Here is a 25,354-nt window from a genome sequence, read left to right as displayed (position 1 = left end):
AACAGACATGGTTTCTACCCCCTGTAGCACTCAATAAATACCCATTCAATTTATTTGAATTTCTATCCTTGATGCTTGTAGAATGCTTTTCTTCACAAGATGTTTGAGTATGTAGTAAAAATACCAGTCAAAGTTCCTGCTTCCCTATTGGGCTTCTGCTATTGTTGCTGTAAACCATGCATTGCCCCAGTCTGCCTAATTATTTCTTCAGGATGGACTTAGAAGTGAGGAAGGAGATAGCTTAAGGCCCAGATTACCAAAATCAATTTCAAACTGAAAGAAATATATTCCATAATGCAGGAACTATAATTATGAACATCAGAATTATATAGACCTGGATTTGAGTCCTGGTTTCACTATAATTATCTCTTTGTGACTGTGTGCACCATGCTTACCTCTGAGCCTTGGTTTCTTGATTTGTGAGGTTGAAATAATTATAATACCCATCTCATGGGACTGTTGTGATGATTAAATGAAGTAACACGTGAAAATACTTAGCATAGAACCTGACACAGTATAGGTTAAGTGTTCCTTTTCTGAAATGCTTGGGGCCAGAATCATTTCACATTTTGGAATATTTGCATATACATACCAGTTGAGCATCCCTATTCTAAAAATCCAAAATCTGAAGTGCTCCAAAGAGCATTTCTATTGAGCATGAACTTTGAGCATCTTATTGGTGCTCAAAAAGTTTCAGAATTTGGAGCATTTTGGGTTTCAGATTTTTGGGTTAGTGACACTCAACCTGTATAAGAATCAATAAGAGTTATTTTTGCTAGCATGTATGATACGAAGTCAGCTTTTAAACTATAACTCTTTCCACACAACCTACTTGTTAAAAGATTTACACCCCATTAATTGTATTCTACCTCTAAGTGAAAACTTTGAAATAAGGAAATAGCATGGGGGTGGATTCCATTTTTAACAGTCTGTCTTCTACAAAAGGATAGCAAGTCTCAGCACCAGTAAGTGGTAAGGAAATGAGGGCATTTCTAGGAAGAGCACATATAGTTGAATTTTATTAATATACCTTGGTTATAAGTTTAGGTTTCCAAAGTTTTAAAGGACTGGAAAGTGGGATACAAGGAGAAGAAATGAGTGTTTGATTAGAGTAGAAAAAGTACAGTATTATTTTACCTTTCTGTGACTGAAAATCATAATTCTGAAGAGCTGATTGGAAAAACCATGGTTTTATACTTACTTGATCACCTTTGATAACATTCTTCAAATCTGAAATAGTTAATGCTAGAGGCATCTGCTGTGATGCCTAGACTTCAGTGTAAATTTACAGAACAGAAAAATCAATATGTAGGAGGTTAATTTATGGATTTCCTTTCAAATAAGAATGGCTTAGAACTAGTATGTTTAGAAATAAATTTATTAAACCCTTATGTCATAGGAGATATTCCATATATGTTTGCCAGTTTGGTTTTCATGAGCAATAAACTAAAACAGTAAAAATGTGAGAAAGCAGGTTTTGGTAAAAGATTCTTCTAGTTTGGCATAAACTGATCTCCAGACAATAGCCTCTTTTCATTTAATGTTTTCTGTGTAATTACAGGGTGTAGGAAAAAACAAGATTGTTGACAGATTCCTTCACCTGCTCAATAGACCCCGAGAATATATTCAGCTACACAGGTAAGACTATTAGACCCACAGCCTCTGAAAATCTCATTTAATCATTTGTTTCCCTCATGGTGCAATTTAAAAGTGCTTTTCCTAAAGACACATTTTATAAACCAGTTTTATTTCTGTTCCTGTTGCTCTTATCTCTTCTCTCCTTTAAAGGTAATAAAACCTTGCAGATTTTATTTTGAAAGTGACTAATGTTTTATAAACATGAATTCATAGATAGTCTGTGGACAGAGAATCATGAACATTACATTCTAAGAACAGATCTCATCAACATAAAGGCTCTTAAGTTAAAAGAAAAACATGTAGGATCTAAGCCTGTTTTCTCACAAGCAGCTGAAACAGCTCACAAGGAGAAATCGTAAACTATATGAATCTCAGGTATGAGATAAGGAATCCAGAAATCTGGAAGTAGTATGTTATTAGTTGTCTCCTTGCCTTCCTTAAAGTTACTTTTTAGATAATTTTGTATGGTTAGAATGCTGGTTCAGGAGTGGCTTTTAATCAAACAGTTTTTCTCAATCTGGGTCATTTTTATCTTTATGAGTGAACCTGTTCTAATTTTTAAAAAATATAATTTTTAAAAATATAAATGACAGATCCACCAAAAACAAAATAGAGAGATAAGTCAAGAAATAGATCAAGTAATAAATAACTTAAAACTAACTTAGATTGTTACTGTTTTAATCCCAGGAGGTAAAATTATATGTATGTATGTATGTGTGTGTGTGTGTGTGTGTGTGTGTAATATACGTGTATATATATGTATGTATATATATAACATAACTATATAATTATATAATATATAACTATATATATACAGTATAATGGAAAGAACAGGGAATTGAGTTATAAAAATTAGTTTCAGTTTCTGGTTTGGGTCTTTTCACTAAGTGATTATCAGTTCTTGAGAGAGAATTGTAGGAGAATAAAGGCAGAGTTAGTGGATCAAAGGAGAAAGAGGAAAGGACTCGGGGAAAGCCAAGATATGGTGAAAATATACCTCTGACTATAATAGGATAGTGGTACCAGATTGGCTCTACCACAGTAAACACTATAAAACTGAACAAAATTGACAAACACTAGGAAAAGAACAGCTATCTTTGAGCTGAACAACTACCAGAGTTCCTACATGACCAGGAGCCTTCATTAAATACCCCTGGTATTCAGAAGGGTATGTATCTTATAAACTCTATGTTTTAGAAGTAGGACTAATCTACCCCTAAAGTAAGAGTTTCTCCATAGCCTATCCTTACAAATTTTAAAACTAAGCCCAGTCTCATACAAAATGGCTTTAAAAATTAAAAAATGGGTATTTGGGGAGATAGCAATACCTTGAAAAAACCAAGGTGATTCAAAAGTAAATTCACTTCACACCCGAACAAACTTAACACTCAACCAAGAAGGCCACAAAATCCAAACACTCAGCAATGTAGCAGTCATAGAGCCAAGTATTCAATAGTAAATTACTAGACATACAAAAAAGCGGGAAAATTGGTCAATAGAAATAGACTAAAATAATAACAGACTGATGGAATTAGCAGACAAGGACTATAAAACAGTTGCCATGAATATATTCAAACATTTAAAGGGAGAAAATGAACATAATGAGGGGAATAATGGGAAATTCTCAGTATGAAAATGATAACCCTAAAAAAGCAACTTCACCTACACACAATTGTAGTCTCAAAAGAGAGGAGAAAAAAAATGTGACAGAAAAATATTTGAAGAGATAATGGTAGGAAAATTCTCAAATTCTATGCAAAAGATAAAGTCACCAATCCAAGAAGCTCAATGAACTTAAACAGAATAAACAAAAAAAATGCAACATGGCATATAATCAAATTGCTAAAAAACAAGAGAAAAAAATCTTTAAAATTACCAAAGGAAAAAAGACATATTACCTATAGGGGAACAATGATAAGAGTGACTGCTCACTTCTTCTGAGAAATAAGTATGAACCACAATTCAATTGAAGTGCTGAAGGAAAAAAAAATTAGTATAGATTAGTATATTTGGCAAAAATATTCTTCAGAAGGCAAAATAATGACATTTTCAGACAAAAACTGAGTGTTTTTATCAGCAGACCTGTATAATACAAAAAAAATTTTACAATTTAGAATTTCCTATGAACCTAGATGTAAAAAATTTTTAACAAATCAAATTCTACAATATATAAAAAGGATAATATGTCATAACCAAGGAGGTTTTATCTCAGGAATATCTAAGGCTGGCTTAACATTTAAAAATCAAATAATGTAACATGCTTACAGAAAAGATTAAAAAAATGTATGTGGCAATTGCTGCCAGAAAACTCATTTGAGAAAATTCAATACCCATTCATGATAAAACGTCACATAAACTACAAATATCAGGAAACTTCCTCAATCAAATAAGAGGCATCTATAAAAAGGCTATAGCTAACTTCATATTTAAAAATGAAAAAGTTTTTCTCATGATTAGGAGAAAAGACAAGGATATTAACTAGTTATATTATGCTGGAGGTACCAGCTAGCACAATAAAGCAAGAAAACATAATAAATGGCATACATGTTATTATAGATGACATGATTGTGTGGTTGTGTTTATAATAAAAATCTTAAGAAACATAAAAAGTTAGCTTGTTATTATAACTAATAACCAAGTTAAACATGGTTCTTACATGTTATTGTAACTAATAACCAAGTTAAGGCCATAGGATACAAGCAAAATGTACAAAAATCAATTGTGTTCCATATATATGTGCTAGTATATATAGCAATGAGAAAAAATTTAAAAATAATATTTATAATAGTATAAAATATATATTTAGGAATAAATTAATTTAACAGAATATATGCAAATTTTAAATTTGCTATTGTTAATAGTATATAACAAGGTCAACAACACCATTGTTCCTTCAAATACTTCTAACTTGCTGATGGCTGTTTGAAATGGAACTTAAGGTTATCTGTTCCATACTCGTGAGATGATGAACTTCTGTCATAGTAAATTCTTCCCCTTATATTCATCGACCTCAACATCCCCCTCAATATCCTCAATATCTCTTCTATATAGTGTTCTTTCTACCTTATTTGGAAATAGAGGGTATTCTTCTTTGTTATTTACAATAATTTTTTAATTCTGATTTTCTGCTACTATCATTTCTGCCAATATTAGAAAACTCTAATTACAAAGTGAGATCCATGAATTGGCTAAGCTAAATATAATTCTTCTCAATATGTTAGGCATTAATGTTAAGAATTTGTTCCCTAGAAAGCCCTCTTCTCATTGTTATATTAATTGTTCCTACATTCCCACTCCCAACTTTCCATGTTTCTTTCTTCTGTCACCCATCATGTCACCCATCATTTCATTTCCCAAATTTTGTATAGGTCAACTATATATTTCAGAAAATTTCAAGCCTTTTCTAGTGTTTTAAGAATGCAGGTTCTTACATGTTCTCACTTATAAGTGGGAGCTAAACATTGAATATTCATGGACATAAAGATGGCAACAGTAGATAGTGGGGACTGCTAGAAGGCAGGGAGAAGAAGTAGGGCAAGGAATGAAAATTAACAATTGGTTACTATGTTTATTACCTAAGTGGCAGGATCAGTAATACCCTAAACCTCAGGATCACCCAATATAGCCATATAACAAAACCTGCACATGCACCCCCTAAATCTAAAATAAAGGTTGTATTTATTTTTTAAAAAAGAAGACTAATACTGGTTCTTTTACTCCAGCTTCATCCAAATTTTTACCACACTATTTTTATATCTTCTCATGGTTTTTTGTATAAATGATGTATTATATCAACATAGGAATTTCAACTCAAACATTTTTTAAATATTTGTCTCATATTAAAACTATAGGGCCATGTGTTATAGGAGATATAGGAAGAAATAAGAAACATAATCCTACCTTTAAGGAGCTGTAATACTGTTCTTACTTGTAATTATTTCAATCTTCCATGTTCCCCTGAATCTGAAACACTCTCTTTTTTTCCCCCCCTCCTTTAAACTATTCAATCAGTTTTTCCTCTCACTTGGTTAAAGTTGGAAACATAATGAAAGAATCAGAATTTTTAACTAGTTTGCTAGTTCCCACTTGAATAATTTCTATTTGCAATATATAGTTCCAACTTTTGAGCTACAGGACATATAGCAAGACCAATGTTTTATATTTAAGGATGATAAGTGAGCATTGCAGTTCATTCTTAGCAAAATTTGTGTTGTTTTATTTTGATTGCATAGTGTTTACCTCCTACTGTAAAATGAGAGTTCCCTTAAAAATATTTTATTACTTGACAGTTTTAATGAATGTATATACAGATGGTACTTAAGTATATAGTATAGCAAAAACAAATCAATTTAAATTTAATATTTTAAAATAATCAAGGAAAAAAACTTTTTTTTTCCTTAAGTTGAAATTGGCATTGAAATTTATACTCCAGAAAAGAGGAAGTCATTTTTTATGAGAATCACTTCATCAGAGTGTACATGTAGAGATATATATACATCTCTTTGAGATGTATATACAGATGCCATTTAAGTATGTGCTATCAATTTAAAGCAAAAACAAGTGAATTTAAATTTAATATTTTTAAATAATCAAGCCAAAAACTAATTTTTTTCTTAAGGATGACTTTAGAAATTAAAATCAGCTCTCAAGATAATACCCTAGGAAAAAGAAAGTCATTTTACATGAGAGTTTCTTCGTATCATGGGGACAGTTTCTCCATTCCTTTATTTTCAACAACAAAATATATTTTTAGAAGGATATATTAGGCTGAACTGCCTCAGTCAATTCTAATTTTAGATTATGGTCGTTACTTATCACAACCAGTAAAAAAGGAGACAATGAAATATAACAAGTATTTAGTAATTATTTCTAGGTCTATGTTACCACCATTATCATTATAAACAGGGCTTTTAGTCGTGGGTTCATTATCTTTATTAGCTATGAGAAATTTTGATAAATCTTGTTTTAGGACCTATTCCCACTAATTATTGGCATAAAGGTATTTAGAATATCATCTTATGATTTTTTTTTTTTGAGACAGTGTCTCGTTCTGTCGCCAGGCACCAGGCTGGAGTACATTGGCACAATCTCAGCTCACTGCAAACTCTGCCTCCCAGGCTCAAGCAATTCTCCTAACTCAGCTTCCCAAGTAGTTGGGACTACAGGCACGCGCCACCACACCCAACTAATTTTCTGTGTTTTTCGTAGAGATGGGGTTTCACCATGTGGGCCAGGATGCTCTGGATCTCTTGACCTCGTGATCTGCCTGCCTTGGCCTCCCAAAGTGCTGGGATTACAGGTGTGAGCCACTGCACCTGGCCATCTTATGAAATTTTAATGTCCTTAGGCTCAGTAGTGATATTCCCGTTTTTATGCATGGTATTGGCTGTTTGCCTTCTCAATCAGTTTTGCCAGGGGTTTATCAATAAAACCAACAAAAGTTGGTCAAAGAACCAACTTTTGGCATTGTTGAAAGTCTCTTTGTATGTTTTGTTTCTATTTTAATAATTTCTGATTTCATCTTTATTATACCCTTCCTTTTGTTTTTGTTGGATTTCACGTGCTGTGTGGTTTTTTTTTTTAACATTTTGATATGAATTCTTAAATCATTGATTTTCAATCTTTAATTGTAGTATACTCATTTGAAGCTATATATTTTTGAGCCTCTCTTTGTGTCTCAGCTCTTTCATCTCTAAGAGAATCAGTCAGAGTCATTTATAAAATAATACCTTCCTTAGCTCTGTATTTTAATATCTTTCATTAAGCAAAAAGATGGTATTCAAGATGCTTTTAAAAGTTTAAAGGAATAGAAATACCATGCCTTACTTCCTGCCTAGAATGTCTTTAACACCATTTGTTACAAAATAACAAATGATTCATAAATTGTAAAGAGTTCTATGTTGCTAATTTATATTTTGTAGTAATTCTGCATTGGCTAGATAAAAGTATAGCTATGTTATTGATGAAAAAAAATCCTAAATTGAAAATATAATAAAAATTTCAAAGCTAAATATTTATATTTTATGGTACCCATTACTATATTATTTATTAATAATAGTATTACAAATAAAATATCTATTCATTTTGAAAAGGGCCCTAAGTGTCTCTGACAATATTGGTTATTTTCTACGTAAAGTGGGAAGTGAAAAGTCTCGATTTCTGTTTAAAATATATATATTATCCAGTTAAAATGGCTTTTATCCAAAAGGCAGTCAATAGCATATGCTGGTGAAGATGTGGAGAAAAGGGAACCCTTGTATGCTGTTGGTGGGAATGTAAATTAGTACAACCACTATGGAGAACAGTTTGTAGGTTCCTCAAAAAATTAAAAATTGACCTACCGTAGGATCCAGAAATCTCACTGCTGGGTATATACCCAGAAGAATGGAAATCAGTTTATTGAAGAGATATCTGCCCTCTTATGTTTATTGCAGGATTATTTACAATAGCCAAGATTTGGAAGAAACAACCTAAGTATCCATCAACAGATGAATGGAAAAAGAAAGTGTGGTATATATACACAATGGAGTACTATTCAGCCATAAAAAAGAATGAGATTCTGTCACTTGCAAAAACATGGATGGAACTGGAGGTCATTATGTTAAGTGAAATAAGCCAGGCACAGAAAGACAAACTTCACATGTTTTCACTCATTTGTAAGAGCTAAAAATTAAAACAATTGAATTCATGGAGATAGAGAGCAGAAGGATGGTCACCATCACCAGAGGCTAGGAAGAATAGTGGGTTGTGGGGGAAGTGGGATGATTAATGGGTACAAAAATACAGTTACATAGAATACATATGATATAGTAATTGCCCACACAACAGAGTGATTATAGCCAAAAATAATTTAATTGTACATTTAAAAATAACTGGAAGAGTATGATTGGATAGTTTGTAACACAAAGGATAAACACTTGAAGTAATAGACCCCATCTACCCTGATGTGATTATTATGCATTGCATGTCTGTATCAAAATATGTCATGTACACCATAAATATACCCACCTACTATGTACCTATATTAGTCTATTTTCACACTGCTGATAAAGACATACCTGAGACTGGGCAATTTACAAAAGAAAGAGGTTTATTGGATGTACAGTTCCATGTGACTGGAGAGGCCTCACAATCATGGCAGAAGGCGAGTAGCACATCTCACTTGGTGGCAGACAAGAGAAAAGAGCTTGTGCAGGGGGAAACTCCCCTTTTTAAAACCATCAGATCTCTTGAGACATCTTCACTATCAGGAGAACAGCATAGGAAAGACCTGCCCCCATGATTCAATTACCTCCCACTGGGTCCCTCCCACAACATATGGGAATTCAAGATGAAATTTTTGTGGGTTCATAGCCAAACCATATCAATACCCACAAAAATATAAAATTTAAATTAAAAAATACATACATTAAAGATTTTTTACTTACTAGACTGACATTCCCGCTAATTTCAGTATGGAGAATTTTTAATTTATTATATACAGCTTTAGGTCTACGTTTGCCATACGTTTTATATACAGCTTTAGGGCTACATTTGCTATAACATTTCAGCTCATAACATTGCCTTAAGACAAACATATGTTTAAAACCTTAAAAAGGCTCTATAAAAAATGTTTAAGACTTCTCTAATCTATGGATGATCCACTTAAGGTCTTTACTTTGTTTATTTTAGATTCCTTTCTATGGATTTATGATGTTAGCATCTAAATAATCAGTCACACTTAGTTTATGGATGCCATTTGAACACAATTAGCTATAAGAGCCATTCAAAACATAATCTCAATAAGTAAAACTGTCAGCAAACATACACAAATAAAACACAACTAGTGTACTTTTAAGTATGGCCATGTTATGTTTTGATTATCACATTTCATAAAGTCCGCAAGCTGGGTAATTCATTTATTTAGTTAAAATCAAGATGTCTGAAGAATATGATATAGGTAATTTAAAAGACTAATGAAAGTAATTACTTTTGAAAGTATACATTTAAAACAGAAGAGAATATATGGCTACCATTTGTGAAATGAATCTATTTACTTGTTTTTCTTTCTTTCTTTTTTTTTTTTTTTTTTTTTTGAGACGGAGTCTTGCTCTGTCGCCCAGGCTGTAGTGCAGTAGCAACGATGTCAGCTCACGGCATCCTCTGCCTCCTAGGTTCAAGCGATTCCCCTGCCTCAGCATCCTGAGTAGCTGGGACTACAGGTACGCACCACCACGCCCAGCTAATTTTTTTGTATTTTAGTAGAGACGGGGTTGCACTGTGTTGGCCAGGATGGTCTTCATCTCCTGACCTCGTAATCTTCCCGCCTCGGCCTCCCAAAGTGCTGGGATTACAGACATGAGCCACCGTGCCCAGCCTATTTACTTGTTTTTCTATGATGTTACGTTAATTTGACATTAAGCAGACACATGAATATGTTAACTTCTGTAGCTGTATTTCCTCCTTGGTTAAAGGTACATGTCTATATTAAGTTAAAATCACAATTATTTTAGGGCTCTGAAATATGCTGCCAGAGTTTTTTTCATTTGCTATCCTTCTTAATTGAAGAGGACAGCACAGGTCCAGTCATTAACATGACCTATGCTATTGATTATTTTTCTAATAACAGTGCTTCGATTGGGAGTTCCCAGGTCTCCCAGGATAGCCCCTCTTGCAATGAGACTTTCTGCAGATATTCTCAATTTACTCCAGACTATTCAGCATCCTACTCACAAGTTTTGAATTTGTATGCATGCCTTCTTTATTCCTCCATCTAAAATGTAGCTTCTTTCTCTCCCAACTCTTAAGGTTTGGCCCTCTGTTACTTCTACATGAAACCTTTTGTGATTTTTCTTCATCTGACTGTAACTGTTTGTTCCCTCCTCTGATACTCCACAGGATTGAATTGGTATCATTGTCATAGAAAGGGCATGGGTTTTAGAGATCAAATCCGGTCTTCACTAACCTTTCTGGGCCCTGAACTCCTTGAGTCTTAGTTTCCTTGCGTATAGAATTGAAATAATAACCTTGCAGGATGGCTATGAGGTGTAAATGAGAGAATGTGTGCAGTGGGCCAACCACAGTACCTGGCACTTTTAGGTACCTAAACATTTAGGTACTATAATAAGTAGTGATTTCTTACCACATACTAACTTTCTTATCAGACATTGGTTTGCACTGTAGAAGTTTCTATGTCTTATTTCCATCCCCACCCCTTTCCCCAATCATGCCTTTCCAAATAAATAAGGAACTTTTTGAGGGCCAAAACCTGGTTTAGTCATTATATGTTAATTCATTCACCTAATATCTGTCTATTAAATTCGTTTTGTTTGGCAGTGTCTGTTTTAGGCACTGGATAACATATAGATGATGATGTTGATCTTGACCTAGTACAGCTTGCTTGTCAGTGGTGAAAATGCATCAACATTTATGGTACAGTTATTGTATATAAGCTATGATAGAGTATGTGCAGGTGCCATGGGAGCCTTGAGAAGGGGCACTCAACTCTTGGAATACATGTCTGTGATATGGTAGAAGGTTACATGGAGATGGGGCACTCAAACTGAGTCTTAAGGGATAAGCAGGAGTTTTCTAAGTGGAGCACAGAGAAAGCAGCATTATGGTCATTACAAACAGGCAGGACTTGAATCACAGAAAACTCTAGGAAGTCATTCAGATCATATTGTTGGTGCTAAGCAAACATATTGGCAATGAGAGTGGAAAGAAGGGACATATTGAAATAGGTTTACAGGGCTAATTTTAGCCTTTATAACTTTGCGGAGGGTGAGGGGAAAAGAGAATTTAACAGTAACTCCTGTATGTGATCTACCCATCATGAGGCAAGCACTTGGTGTGGTTCTTAATTCACAGTGGATGTCCAGTAAGTATTTGTTGAAATGACTTGATACGTGCTAATTTTATCTGAAACTTCAGGTCAAGCTCCCCTGTGGTCAGCTATGCCTATGAGTAGCACTGATGCTTGTTTTAGAATTGAGTAAGGTTAATTCTACATATATAATAGATTTTTTTTTTTTTGAGACAAAGTCTCACTCTGTCACCAAGGCTGGAGTGCAGTGGCACAATCTTGGCTCACTGCAACCTCTGCCTCTTGGATTCAAGCTATTCTCCTGCCTCAGCCTCCTGAGTAGCTGGGATCATAGGCACGAACCACCACACCCAGCTAAGTTTTGTATTTTTTTTTTTTTTTAGTAGACATGGGGTTTGACCAGGTTGGCCAGCCTGGTCTCAAACTCCTGACCTCATAATTCACCCTCCTCAGCCTCCCAAAGTTCTGGGATTACAGGCATGAGCCACCACGCCTGACCTATAATAGTTCTTTAACTGTTATATACGTGCTCTAACCAACTGAGGTCATTAAAATATGGCATTATGGATGGTTTTTGTTAAAACACTTTTCCTCTGTCATACTTTTATACTTTTTTTGTATGTGAAACCAAATAAAGTAAACCATTTAGCAAATTTAGTGTAAAACTCTACTATTGGCCCTCTTTTTTTTTTTGAATCAGTCTTGCCTTGTCACCTAGGCTGCAGTGCAATGGTGTGATCTTGGCTCATGGCAACCTCTGTCTCCCGGGTTCAAGCACTTCTCCTGCCTCAGCCTCCGGAGTAGCTAGGATTATAGGCATGCGCCACCATGCCCAGCTAATTTTTTGTATCTGTAGTAGAGATGGGGTTTCATCATGTTGGCCGGGCTGGTCTCTAACCCCTGGCCTCGTATCTGCCTGCCTTGGCTTCCCAAAGTGCTGGGATTATAAGCATTACCCACCGCGCCCGGCCTATTGGCCCTCTTAAAATTAAATATCCTGGAGTGAATGATGACATGCTTTACAAAGCATGGCATAATTCAACATATGAAGCTCTCCTTAAGCTGAAGAAAACGGAATGTGACAGTATAAATTTTGAAATTGGCGAAGTCCCAGAGGGCACATAGAAATACTGGCAGAAAATAGAAAAAGTAAAAGCTTTTCTGAAGTCTCCTGGAAAAAATTGTTATTGAGTCATCATAACATTCTTAGCACTGATAAGAACACTAGAGAACTGGAGCCCTGTCTGATGTCAGCTGCTGCCCAAAACAGCCAGGGTACTACTCCCTCTTTCTCATCTTCCCCATTATGAATTTGAAAAAGCTGTTTTAGAAACACTTTTATCAGCAACTGGACAGTAGTTTCCCCATTAAGAATATGAAAGGAATTATGCCAGTGCCTCTACTTTTCCATGTAGATCTTTAGGTTTATAATAATTTTTTACTCCTCTAGATCTCCAAATTGATTTAAAATTTTATATTATTTTCATTTCTTTGTTTTACATTTACACAGTAGCTTCTGTGTGCCAGGCACTGTTCTAAGCTGTTTTCAAACTATAACTTGTTTACTGCTCGCTACAGCTCTATGAGATCAATACCATTACTATCTCTGTTCTGTAGACGAGGCTTCTGAGGGACAGAGAGGTTAAACAATTTGGCCAAGGTCACACAACTGGCTTTATACATTCTGGCTTCAGCCCTATGTTCTAACCACTGTACTGTACTGATGCTTGACTTTATTGTGCTGAATCAAATGGTATTTTAGTGAGGCTAGTACTACAGTAAGTATGTCACTAAAGTATTAACCATATGATAGGACTGTGGGGCAACCAATTCTTACAATCTACACTTCAGCCTATGTATAATGTAATACTTGATTTTTAAAATTCTAGCATCATATTCCTAATCTTTGCTCAGCTTGATCCCAAAGTATTTTTCCATATTATTCCATTTTTTTCAATAGTGATACCCTTATTAAATTTCACTTCTCCAGATTATTATGCTTACATTGATGCTCGATCATACCTCCTTTGAGGAGTGTCATCAGTAAATTTAATAGCCCAGTTTTCTGTTCCATCACCTGGGTAATTCATAAAAATATTAACCAAATTAATTCCTGTGGTCTTTTAGATGATGTTCCTCCTCAGCTGGGTACTTCAGTAATATCCTTTCTTTCAGTGTACCCATCAGGTGATTACATGATCCTGGCATCTAATTTTTGGGTTATGGAGTTGGTGAGTCATAGCCACAGACTCCTGAAACTGGAGATACCAGCAAGTAGCGTGCTCAGGGCTGTTTTGGAAAAGAAGACTGGAGATTCTATGGGTTTCTTCATCTTTATTTTCTAAATCACAAGCTTAAGGAGCTTGAGAACCACAGAGATGCAGCGTGTATTTTCTGCTTAGTTGTGTTATGTCCTTTGCCACTAGAGAACAACTACATTCCTTTCAAGTGTTCTGTACTTTTTTAGTTTGAGAAAAATGTTAAAAATCCAAAAAATGTAAATAAAACTATATAATACGTATCCAAATTTATCACCCAGATTTAACAACTGTTCATATTTTTCCAAATTTGATTCTGCTCTTCTTTTTGCAGAAATAAAACACTATAATTATAGCTGAGGTCTCTTTTAGCCACCACTTCCAATCTGGTCTCCCCTTCCTCAAGTCAATAACTATTAAAAATTTATATAACTTTCTAATCCCTTTTTTAGTTTTAAAGCAAAATTTTTATTAAGAACATCATTATTTCTATGATAAAATCAATGATATTCTGACAGAGGAGGGATTTTAAAAATTTTTAATCCTTATTTGTAATAAAAAAAAACCTCAATATTAGAACTGTTTCAATCATATATTATCTTAATGTGTTTCACATCATGTCCCAACCACTTAAACCTGCTCTCCTCTCTCTGGACCTTTCTAGTCAGCACCAGCTGCAGGTTTTTTACAGGGTTGTTAGGTAAGCAGAGTGAAGAAGCAACCTCCCAACTTCCTTTTTATTCAATTAGACTTAAAATGGGTTTGTTTGTTTTTTTAGTTTTATAAAATGCCATTCCTTATTGCTGTAGCCCAAATCTTCAGATGATGGCAACAGTGACAAATGAGTAGAAGAGGATGGCATGAGGGGCTTAAATTAGTAGTAAGTAGATTTATGTACTTATGGGTTGCTCGGTTCACAACTTCATTAGCTAATTTCTGTTAACTCTGATGTATCTATAATATTTTATGCTGGAAGAATTAAAAGTATTGTTAGAAGATCTAAGAATTATTTCTTTTTTTTTTTTTTTTTTGAGATGGAGTTTTGCTCTTGTTACCCAGGCTGGAGTGCAATGGCGTGATCTCGGCTCACTGCAACCTCCGCCTCCTGGGTTCAGGCAATTCTCCTGCCTCAGCCTCCTGAGTAGCTGGGATTACAGGCACGCGCCACCATGCCCAGCTAATTTTTTGTATTTTTAGTAGAGACGGGGTTTCACCATGTTGACCGGGATGGTCTCAATCTCTTGACCTCGTGACCTCGTGATCCACCCGCCTCGGCCTCCCAAAGTGCTGGGATTACAGGCGTGAGCCACCACGCCCGGCCAAGAATTACTTCTATATTTATCTTCATTCATTCATTGCAACAGTCAACAGATGTCTTAGTTTGAGTTCCCTAGCAGTAGAACCAGAGATGGGAATGTTTGTAGAAATGATTTAGAGGGAGAGCTTTTAGGTGAAATCTGTAAGGAAGTGAAGGACTCAGGATAAGGCCAGTGAAAAGAGGTGGTTTAGCTAAAGGCTAGTCTCAGCCTCTTCACAAGAGTTCTGGAGCATGAATGTTACTACTCAGTTATTACCCCACCTGGAATCAAGAGAACCTGCCTTTTTCACCCTCATATCCCTAAGTTATTGATTAAAGGCTGCCCTGATGGAGAAAGGGAAGCAGGCACCTGTGACCTCTCAAGCATTTCTGGGTGAGGTAACTCACATTAGTGGAAGAAAATTCTCTAGAGAAAGGTTTAACTTTGAGCTTTCGGAAGTCAGTGCTGCAGGGCTGGGGTATAGTTGCATTTGGTGGTAAAGGAAATCTACTACAACAAATCTTTATTGAGTTTCTCTTATGTCCCTAGTAGTGTTCTTGAGAATACAGCAATAAACAGAATGACAGACAAGGTCACTTCTCTCATGAAGCTTTCTTTCTAGTGGTGAGAAGATAGGCAATGAACACATAATTTAATAAACAGGAAAATATTGATGCTATTAATAAAATGAAAAAGATATAAACATTTTTAAAGGGTAATGTGATAAGGAGTAAATAGGAGACCACTTGAGAACTCAAACACTGATATGTTTGGCAGCAATTATTATTTTCATAATTGTAGTTGATTTGTGGCAAAGACATCCTGACATTTCAGCAACTTTGTCTGTTCTGGAGAGTCAGCTGATGAATTGACCCAATGCAGATTTGATCTGTAAGCAAAGAAATAGCCAGGCTTTCAGATTACAGCAACTGGAGGGTTGTAAGAATTTGGTCAAGTGACAGTTTGGAATAGGACTGCAGCCAACGGCTAAAGGTAACAAGCCAAGTCTCTCACTAGGGTAATAGAATCATCATGTCAGCATGCTTGTAGCAGTGAGAAACAGTCCATTGCTCATCTTTTCTTGCCTGGAGTATTGCAGTAGCCTCCTGGTTAAGAACTCAGCCTCTAATCTCTCCTTTCCATGCCTCACATATTTCTACCAATAAAGTTGATCACTTAATCTTCTGCTCAGAACCCTGCAATGACTCCCATTGCCAAAAGCATCAAGTCCACAAGAGCACTATCTGTTTTGCTTGCCTTACTTCCACTTACCTTTCTCTCCCACATATGCTTAAGCCATATGAGCTGTCTGTGGTTCCCAGGTATCACATGCCATATCCAAGGCTCCCTAACTTGTCACATACAGCTCTTGCTGCCTGGAATTCCCTGTCAAGTCTACCTGGAAAACTCATACTTTATCTTCAAAATGAAAATCAAAGTGTTTTCCTCTAAGAAAATACCATAGATCCTTCCCTCTTCTCCATGTTGGTTCCTTTCTTTGTGCCACTATCAGCATAAAGTGGGGTGCAAAAGAACCTTTCTGTATTTGATAAATGAGATTGAAAAATGCATGTTGAACTACAGGGAGTGCAATCAGTATTGCATTTCTTCCATTTGGATCTTGCGTTTTTGTGAGCTCTTTTTCAGAGATGCTAGGCGTTAAAACAAAGTAGCAAAATAAACTGAATTTAGGAGGAGACCTTTAAATCACACAAATAATAAAGTGTATCAATAACATTGTTCTTCCCAAAATATCCTTCTTTAATTTTTAATGAGAACAAAAAGGGTTTTGTATTATTCACCAATAAAATCCAAGAGTGTTTTTAAGGGTATTGTTTTTCACCTTTAGCTCATTGTTTTTTGTTTCCATTTTTGTGTATTTTAGAATATGTCTTTGTAAACACTTTTGTTGATGTTTAAGTTTAGAGCCACTAACCTAGAACAGGCTCTGTTATTGTACCTGTCATTTTTTATCACAATTACATGTTCCCATCTCTGTCTCCTCTGCTAAACAGAGAGATCCCCTTAAGGGCAGGGATATATCTTTGAACTGCCTACTTCCAGCATGATGCCTGGAGTAAGGTGGATGTTTGATAAACATTTGTTAAACAAATGAATGAATGTAATGTCCCTTCCCTTCTATCCATCTTTGAAACATGTATTTAGAGAATCTTCTTCAATTTTCTCTCTGAAATGGATAGATGACTGATTCTCTGATGGCTTCATGTTTTCCATAAAATGAAAGTCAGACTCTTCAGAATGGCAATGAAGACTGTATGTTCTGGACTTAGCCTGCCTATCTAGCTCTGCTTCCTTCCATGCAGCTATATCCTAGACGTGCTAGCTAAGCTTAAACTTCTCTTGCATCCCCAACTTCTACATGTTTGTTCCTCCGCCTAGACATACTTTCTACTCATTCCTGCCAGTTAAAATCAAATTCCATCATCTGGACTCTGTTCATTTCCATCAGGATTAGTTGCCTTTTCCTCTATGTCCCCACTGAACTTTGTTTTGATTTCTGTTATAGCCCTTGCCATCTTCTGACATGAATTTTATTTAATTGCCTTATATCTATCTCCCTGTCTGTCATGTGAGTTTCCTGAGGTTAGGGTCTGTGGACTATTTATTTTATAACCCTTCATGCCTAATAACCTACTTTACACATTGGAAGTATGTAAATGTAATTCATTTTATATTTAATATTTAATACACTTATGTGTTTATTCTTTGGCTAACCATTTTTTGCATGCATATAATGTTGAAGGCATAATGATAGACACTAGGTATATGTAAAAAGATGTTATGTCCTTGTCTATAGACAATATGCCTTGTGAAGGAGATACTCATATAAACAACTAAAAAGTTTCATAAGTGTAAAGTGTTTTCTATAGAACAGTAGTTCAACTGGGAGGATAACAGTGAGAAATAAGGAATGCTTCTAAGAGGAGGTGACATTTAAGCTGAATGTTTAAGGAATGGGCCTTAACCCTTTGTCATAAAAAGGGGGAAAAAGGGAAGAGAAAACTTTGCAGAAAGCAGAAAAGGTGCACACAAATAAACATGGTGCATGAAGAACTTCTAATAGCTCAGTATGGCCTCACAGTATATGACTATACTTCTTCTATAATGGTTGAACTAATTTACATTCTCACCAACAGTGTAAAAGTGTTCCTATTTCACCACATCCTCTCCAGCATCTGTTGTCTCCAAATTTTTTAATGATTGCCATTCTAACTGGCATGAGATGGTATCTCAATGTGGTTTTGATTTGCATTTCTCAATGACCAGTGATGATGAGCATTTTTTCATGTTTGTTGGCCTCATATATGTCTTCTTTTGAAAAGTGTCTGTTCATGTCGTTTGCCCACTTTTGAATGGGTTTGTTGTTTTTTTTTTTTCTTGTAAATCTGTTTTAGTTCTTGGTAGATTCTGGATATTAGCCCTTTGTCAGATGGGTAGATTGCAAAATTTTTTCCCATTCTGTTGGTTGCCAGTTCACTCTAATGATTGTTTCTTTTGCTGTGCAGAAGCTCTGGACTTTAATTAGATCCCATTTGTCTATTTTGGCTTTTGTTGCCAATGCTTTTGGTGTTTTTAGTCATGAAGTTCTTGCCTATGCCTGTGTCCTAAATGGTTTTGCCTAGACTTTCTTCTAGGGTTTTTATGGTGTTAGGTCTTATGTTTAAGTCTTTAATCCATCTGGAGTTAATTTTAGTATAAGGTGTCAAGAAAGGGTCCAGTTTCTGCTTTCTGCATATGGCTAGCCGGTTTTCCCAACACCATTTATTAAACAGGGAATTATTCCCAGCACTTTGGGAGGCCGAGGCGGGTGGATCACGAGGTCAAGAGATCAAGACCATCCTGGTCAACATGGTGAAACCCCGTCTCTACTAATACAAAAAATTAGCTGGGCACGGTGGCGCATGCCTGTAATCCCAGCTACTCAGGAGGCTGAGGCAAGAGAATTGCCTGAACCCAGGAGGCGGAGGTTGCGGTGAGCCGAGATCGCGCCATTGCACTCCAGCCTGGGTAACGAGCGAAACTCCGCCTCAAAAAAAAAAAAAAAAACAGGGAATTATTTCCCCATTGCTTGTTTTTGTCATGTTTCTGTCAAAGATCAGATGGTTGTAGATGTGTGGCATTGGCTTTGCAGCCTCTGTACTGTTCCATTGGTCTATATCTCTGTTTTTGTACCAGTGGCATGCTGTTTTAATTACTGTAGCCTTGTAGTATAGTTTAAAATCAGGTAGCATGATGCTTCCAGCTTTGTTCTTTTTGCTTAGGATTGTCTTGGCTATATGGGCTCTCTTTTGGTTCCATATGAAGTTTAAGATGTTTTTTTCCAGTTCTGTTAAGAGGGTCATAGGTAGCTTGATAGGGATAGCATTGAATCTATAAATTACTTAGGGCATTATTGCCATTTTCATGATATTGATTCTTCCTAACCTTGAGCGTGGAATGTTTTTCCATCTTTTTGTTTCCTCTCTTATTTCATTGAGCAGTGGTTTGTAGTTCTCCTTGAAGAGGTCCTTTACATCCTTTGTTAGTTGTATTCCTAGGTATTTTATTCTCTTTGTAGCAATTGTGAATGGCAGTTCGTTCTTGATTTGACTCTCTTTTAGTCTGTTATTGGTGTATAGGAATGCTTATGATTTCTGCACATTGATTTTGAATTCTGAGACTTTGCTAAAGTTGTTTATCAGTTTCAGGAGATTTTGGGCTGAGACGATGGGGTCTTCTAAATATACAATCATGTCATCTGCAAATAGAGACAATTTGCTCCTTTCCTGATTCAATACCCTTTATTTCTTTTTCTTGCTGGATTGCTCTGATTAGAACTTCCAATACTATATTGAATAAGAGTGGTAAGAGAGGGCATCCTTGTCTAGTGCCAGATTTCAAAGGGAATGCTTCCAGTTTTTGCCCATTCAGTATGATATTGGCTGTTGGTTTGTCATAAATAGCTTTTATTATTTTGAGATACGTTCCATCGATACCTAGTTTCTTGAGAGTTTTTAGCATCAAGGGCTGCTGAATTTTCTCAAAGGCCTTTTCTGCATCTATTGAGAGTCATGTGGTTTTTGTCTTTGGTTCTGTTTATGTGGTGGATTATGTTTACAGACTTGCGTTTTTTGAACCAGCCTTGCTTCTGCAAGATGAAGCCTACTTGATCATGATGGATAAGTTTTTTGATGTGCTGTTACAATCGGTTTGCCAGTATTTTATTGAAGATTTTTGCATCTATGTTCATCATGGATATTGGCCTGAAGTTTTCTTTTTTTGTTGAGTCTCTGCCAGGTTTTGGTATCAGGATGATGTTCAGATTTTCTTTAAGGTAAGAGTTTTCCAAACATAGTACTTATTTATATACTATTTTTTTTTTACCTGAGTGGTTATAGTCTGATAAACATAAAACTAGAGCATTGGGAATTTTTTTCTAGTTGATGAACAGCCAAAATGAGAATAAAATAATTTATGGATTAGAGTATATCAAATAACATTAGGCTATATACAAAATGCAACTTATGTAGTAAGTTTTAGATAACATGTATTATGTGAAGATGTATTTTGGGTTATTGACCAAAAGAGACATATCTAACCAACTTCATAGAGAACATGCCTCCTCTGGTAGGCTTAAACTGCATCAGACGAGTGTGTTACTTGTCTTGGTGATCAAAAATATTCATTTTAACCCTATTTCTTTGAATCACCTGTGACAAAATATCTTTTGATATTTACCCTCCTGGAAAATTGAGTACTGTAGTAAAGGTGGTACATTATTAGTATGGCAAGATAAATTCCCTTAAATATGATATGAATTTGACGTCATGAAGAGAAGGAATTTTTACCTGTTTTTTTCACAGATACTCCTCCTGTATCTAAAGCAGTACCCATTGATATTCAATAAATATTTGTTGAATAAAAGATCATGGAAAGTCCTAACATGAAAAGTGGTCACTCACTAATTTTGTCTCTTTATAACACTTTTATATTGTTACTCAATGGTAAAGTCTTTTTTAAAAGTAATGTATACCATAGCAGTGTTCATTAGCCACACCTGTTGGTTGCGTCTATGTGTGCATCTTTGTACACTCATTAAAGTTTGTATTTTTATCCTTATTCAAGTTTTCTATTTTTTTCAAAAAACAATTAGAAAATATATTTTTCTCTTCAATAATGGACCTGCACACTGTCTTTCTTTTTTGTCAGGAGAAAGGAAAATTATGTTCCTGCAAAGAAATTAGGTCAGGTTGAATGCCTAAAATTTACCAAACTGGGAAGCTAGTTTTCAGAGTGCAGATAAAAAATCCAATTTTCTTTCTTTTTTTCTTTCTTTCTTCTTCTTCTTTTTTTTTTTTTTTTTGAGATAGAGTCTTGCTCTGTTGCCAGGCTGGAGTGCAGTGGTGCCATCTTAGCTCACAGCAACCTCTGCTTCCCAGGTTCAAACAATTCCCCTGCCTCAGTCTCCCAAGTAACTGAAACTGGGACTACAGGCACACACCACAATGCCCAGCTAAGTTTTGTATTTTTAGTAGGGATACGGTTTCACCATGTTGGCCAGGCTGGTCTCAATCTCTTGACCTTGCGATCTACCAACCTCGGCCTCCCAAAGTGCTGGGATTACAGGTGTGAGCTACCGCGCCCGGCCAAGATCCAGTTTTCTATATACTATGTTAGTAGATTTGTTTTTATTTCTAAACAGCGGACAACTTAGAAAATTTTCAGAGTTAGTTAAAAGACTTGATTATCAGCGTGGCTTTGACTTTGAAGAATTTCTTTTTAAATAGTGTTAATATAGTAGTAGGAGACGTGGTAGAGGAAAGTAGATTTTATAAACTAAGCACATTTTGAAATGTCTAGCTTCCATCAGGTAGGTAACTGTTTTGCTGTAGCTTTTTGCTGCCAGCTATTCCAAGCAAGACCCTGCCTCTGAAGAGCAAAGTGTTTCATCACAGATAATATTCTATAAATATTATCCCCCCAATATCTTCCTTACTTTTGTAGTTTGTTAGGATTTTTAGCATCTGAGCATATTAGTGATGAGTGATTGACTACTAAATAATCTGTCCTACAAAATAACTGTTTTAAGATATACAGTCTTTTCAGCCACTTTGGCAGAAATTTTACTTGTCATACTAAAGGGACTTTTCCCTCAAAGTGTTCAAAATATTCAAGACACCGTGTAGTGATATTCTTTCTATCTCTCGCTCTTGCCCTTTTTGTCTTCCTTGCTTTTTATACTGTCATATTTCTTCAGAGTCTATGTTAATTCCTTCTGTAGAGATGAGTAATCTTGGGCTTCAGGAGGTTGGGAGATTGACCAAACTAGGAAAAGGCCTCAGATTTAGTCTTGTGCTGGTTTTCAACACTGCAGTAATCATAGCTCATTTTGTCTTCTTCTTTTTTCTTCTTTTTAAATTGTACGTTGATAATTTATAATTGTATAAATTTAGGGGTTCTGTAAAGAGGGAGTTGTGTGGGAAAAAATTTTTATAGACTCTAAAATGATGTTATATCTCACGAACACAATGTGAAATAATTAAATCAAGCTAATTAACATATTCATCACCTCAAATAGTTAACATTTTTTGTGATGAGAACATTTGAAATTTACTTAGCAATTTTGAAATAGGCAACACAGTTATTAACTAGAAGTATTTACCATGTTGTACAATAGAAGCAAAAAGAAGAAGAAAACATGTTCTTCCTATTCAAAATTCTATACCCTCCTATTGCTGTATCGGATAGCAACACTGCTTTGGACAGTGACTTTTTGTTTGAGGGGCTAAGGAAGTTTCTTGCCTAATATGGCAAAATGAATTTGTCTTTGATAGATAGGGCTAGGGGATGGGAGGCCACTATTCAGCAGACAGCTCAGACTGTAAACATGAAGATATTCTTAAACTTGTTTACATCACCTTTTTCTAAGTACCAGTCTATTTCATTAGTGATAATTCCTTTTAGTCCTCTTTATCTTTATTTCATTACTCATTTTAAAATAAGTATTGTGAAAGTTATATTCTTGATGATGCCAAAAAGTCATCTTCACTTGAAAAATATCTTTTGACAGCATTTACCTCTCAATCAATGATGTTAGACTTGTGTCTTACTGTTAAAAATTGCCATTTAATTCTATTTTCGTAATTAACCTTTGGTATGAAATGTTGAGCAGCTGGGTGTGGTGGCTCACGTCTTTAATCCCAGCAGTTTGGGAGACTGAGGTGGATGGATCACCTGAGGTTGGGAGTTCAAGACCAGTCTGGCCAACATGGTGAACCGCTGTCTGTACCAAAAATACAAAAATCAGCCTAGTGTGGTGGCACACACCTGTAATCTCACCTACTCTGGAGGCTGAGGCAGGAGAATTGCTTGAAGCTGGGAAGTGGAGGTTGCAGTGAGCCAAGATTGTGCCACTGCACTCCAGCCTAGGCAACAAAGCGAGACACTGGAGAGAGAGAGAGAGAGAAAGAGAGAGTGGAAGGGAGGAAAAGGAAGGAAGGAAAGAAGGAGAGAGGGAGGGAAGGAAGGAAGGAAGGAGAAAAAGAGAGGGGGCAGAGGGAGAGAAAGAAAGACTGAGCAAACATAAACATTTTTTTCAGTGCTGCCTTTGTTCCATATTCTGTCTTTTTTCTTTATGTTTGGCTCATATTATTGAGGGAAAGAAAGAAGGAAGGAAGGAAAGAAAGAAAGAAAAGACTGAGGAAATATTTTTTAAGTGATACCTTTGCTCCATATTTTGTCTTTCCATTCTCATGTTTGGTTTGTATTATTGAGGGGACAATTACTATAGCCACTTCTATTTTAATGAACTATAAACACAGAGAAGATTTTCATCAGCTCTTTGAAACTCTTCTATGTCTTCTTTCTTCCTTCACTCTTACATTTAACTATTATTGTTTTTCTAAAAAAAAGAAATCTAACTATAAATCAACTAAGATACAGCTTATTAAAATATCATCCTTAAAGTAAACATCACTATTTTGAGCTCTTCTGCTCCTCAATAAATTAGAAGATATTAACTTAATGTACCTTTATAAGCAGTATTTCAAAACAGATTGTCTTTGCTCTCTAGAGGCCAATTTTCTTTCCTTATTTTGACAAAAACTTGGTCTTTACACAATTTGATTGCTTTTATTACATGTAGAACAATTGTAAATTACTACTGAAATATTAATAACTATTTTTAAAAGAAAAAAGACTTTAAAATGACAGAGTTAAGAATAGGGTTTAGTACAGTATTTCTTTGAGCAGCCCCTTTAGTGGCACAGGCTTTAGTTGATAGATGCTGTAGTTTGTACGATAGTAAAAAGTGAGAACACTGAGAACATAAATGTCAGCACTTAGCTGAACATTCTAATTAATTCATCAGGTATTATTGATAAATGTTAGGTACTGGAAAGCCATCTCTTTTTTAAGCTTTAGGCTACCAACCTGTAACTAAAATGTGTTTTAAGTTTTCTTCTCCCTAGTATTGTTGTGACACTAAATTTTCATTAGCTTATATTTCAAAGTTGTTTTTCAGAGGAACAATTCGTAAGAGGATTGAAATTGCAGGAAATAAAATATTCTCTTAGGGTCATCATTTATTTGTGTGGAGAATTAATCTTTTTATCCAAGTTGCTCATAAATGCAGAGCAATGATTTTAATCAAATACCCTCTGAAAAAGAAATACTATATTGTCTTTAAGAGTCAGTCTTACTACCTGTGACAACAGTAGTCACTTTACCACTTACTAAGTTAAAGTTTGTAATTTTATAGGACATCTTGGAAATCAAGCCTTTTTTCTTATTGTAGTAAGTCTTATGCAGACAATAGTGGATTGTTTCCCATTTACAAAATGAAGATAACTTACTGAAACACAAACTTACTAATTTCAATATTATTTTATATATTTTACTAGCCTTTGCTTTTTTTTATGTGCTAGATGAAGGGATTAATTATAAGAGCAGAACAAAACCACTTTTATCCTACAAATTTCTCTGCCTTGCAGACTACTCCACTAACAGCCACGTTTCCCGTTTGCATTTATCCTGATTTTAGTCTCCTTTGGAAATCATCTGATTTGTGCTTGTTTCCTCAAATCTATGATTTTCATTTCTAGCACAAAAGTCTTTTGAGAAATCTAATTTGACAAGTTGTGTGCTATCAGAATTTGAGTGTTACAGAGCAATTTCATTTTCTTTTTAAAATTAGAATTCAGCTTGAATTTACTTTTCTTAATCTGCTATGAAGCACAATAATTATTAAGATAACAACTGAATTTCCTTTGTACTGACAATGATGCAAGAGTTCCTTTTCCTTTTTGGTGCTGGAAGATGACTTGTTGTTACCCATTAAATATGTGAAAGCTGAG

At 35.3% G+C, this 25,354-nt stretch overlaps 1 protein-coding gene across 1 annotated transcript in view; it reads left to right on the top strand.

Moving 5' to 3' along the window:
* Positions 1-25,354, top strand: part of VWA8 (von Willebrand factor A domain containing 8) — a 421,567-nt gene that overhangs the window by 193,864 nt on the left and 202,349 nt on the right. Inside the window, exon 21 of the mRNA XM_012476777.2 lies at positions 1,562-1,638. Within this exon, the coding sequence (XP_012332200.2) occupies positions 1,562-1,638 (77 nt within the window). The remainder of the gene's footprint in view (positions 1-1,561; positions 1,639-25,354) is intronic.

Source organism: Aotus nancymaae, unplaced genomic scaffold, assembly GCF_030222135.1.
Source record: "Aotus nancymaae isolate 86718 unplaced genomic scaffold, 86718_ANA_hifiasm-v0.15.2.pri h1tg000043l, whole genome shotgun sequence".
Classification (NCBI taxonomy): domain Eukaryota; kingdom Metazoa; phylum Chordata; class Mammalia; order Primates; family Aotidae; genus Aotus; species Aotus nancymaae.
This window is presented reverse-complemented; position numbering and strand designations above follow the sequence as displayed.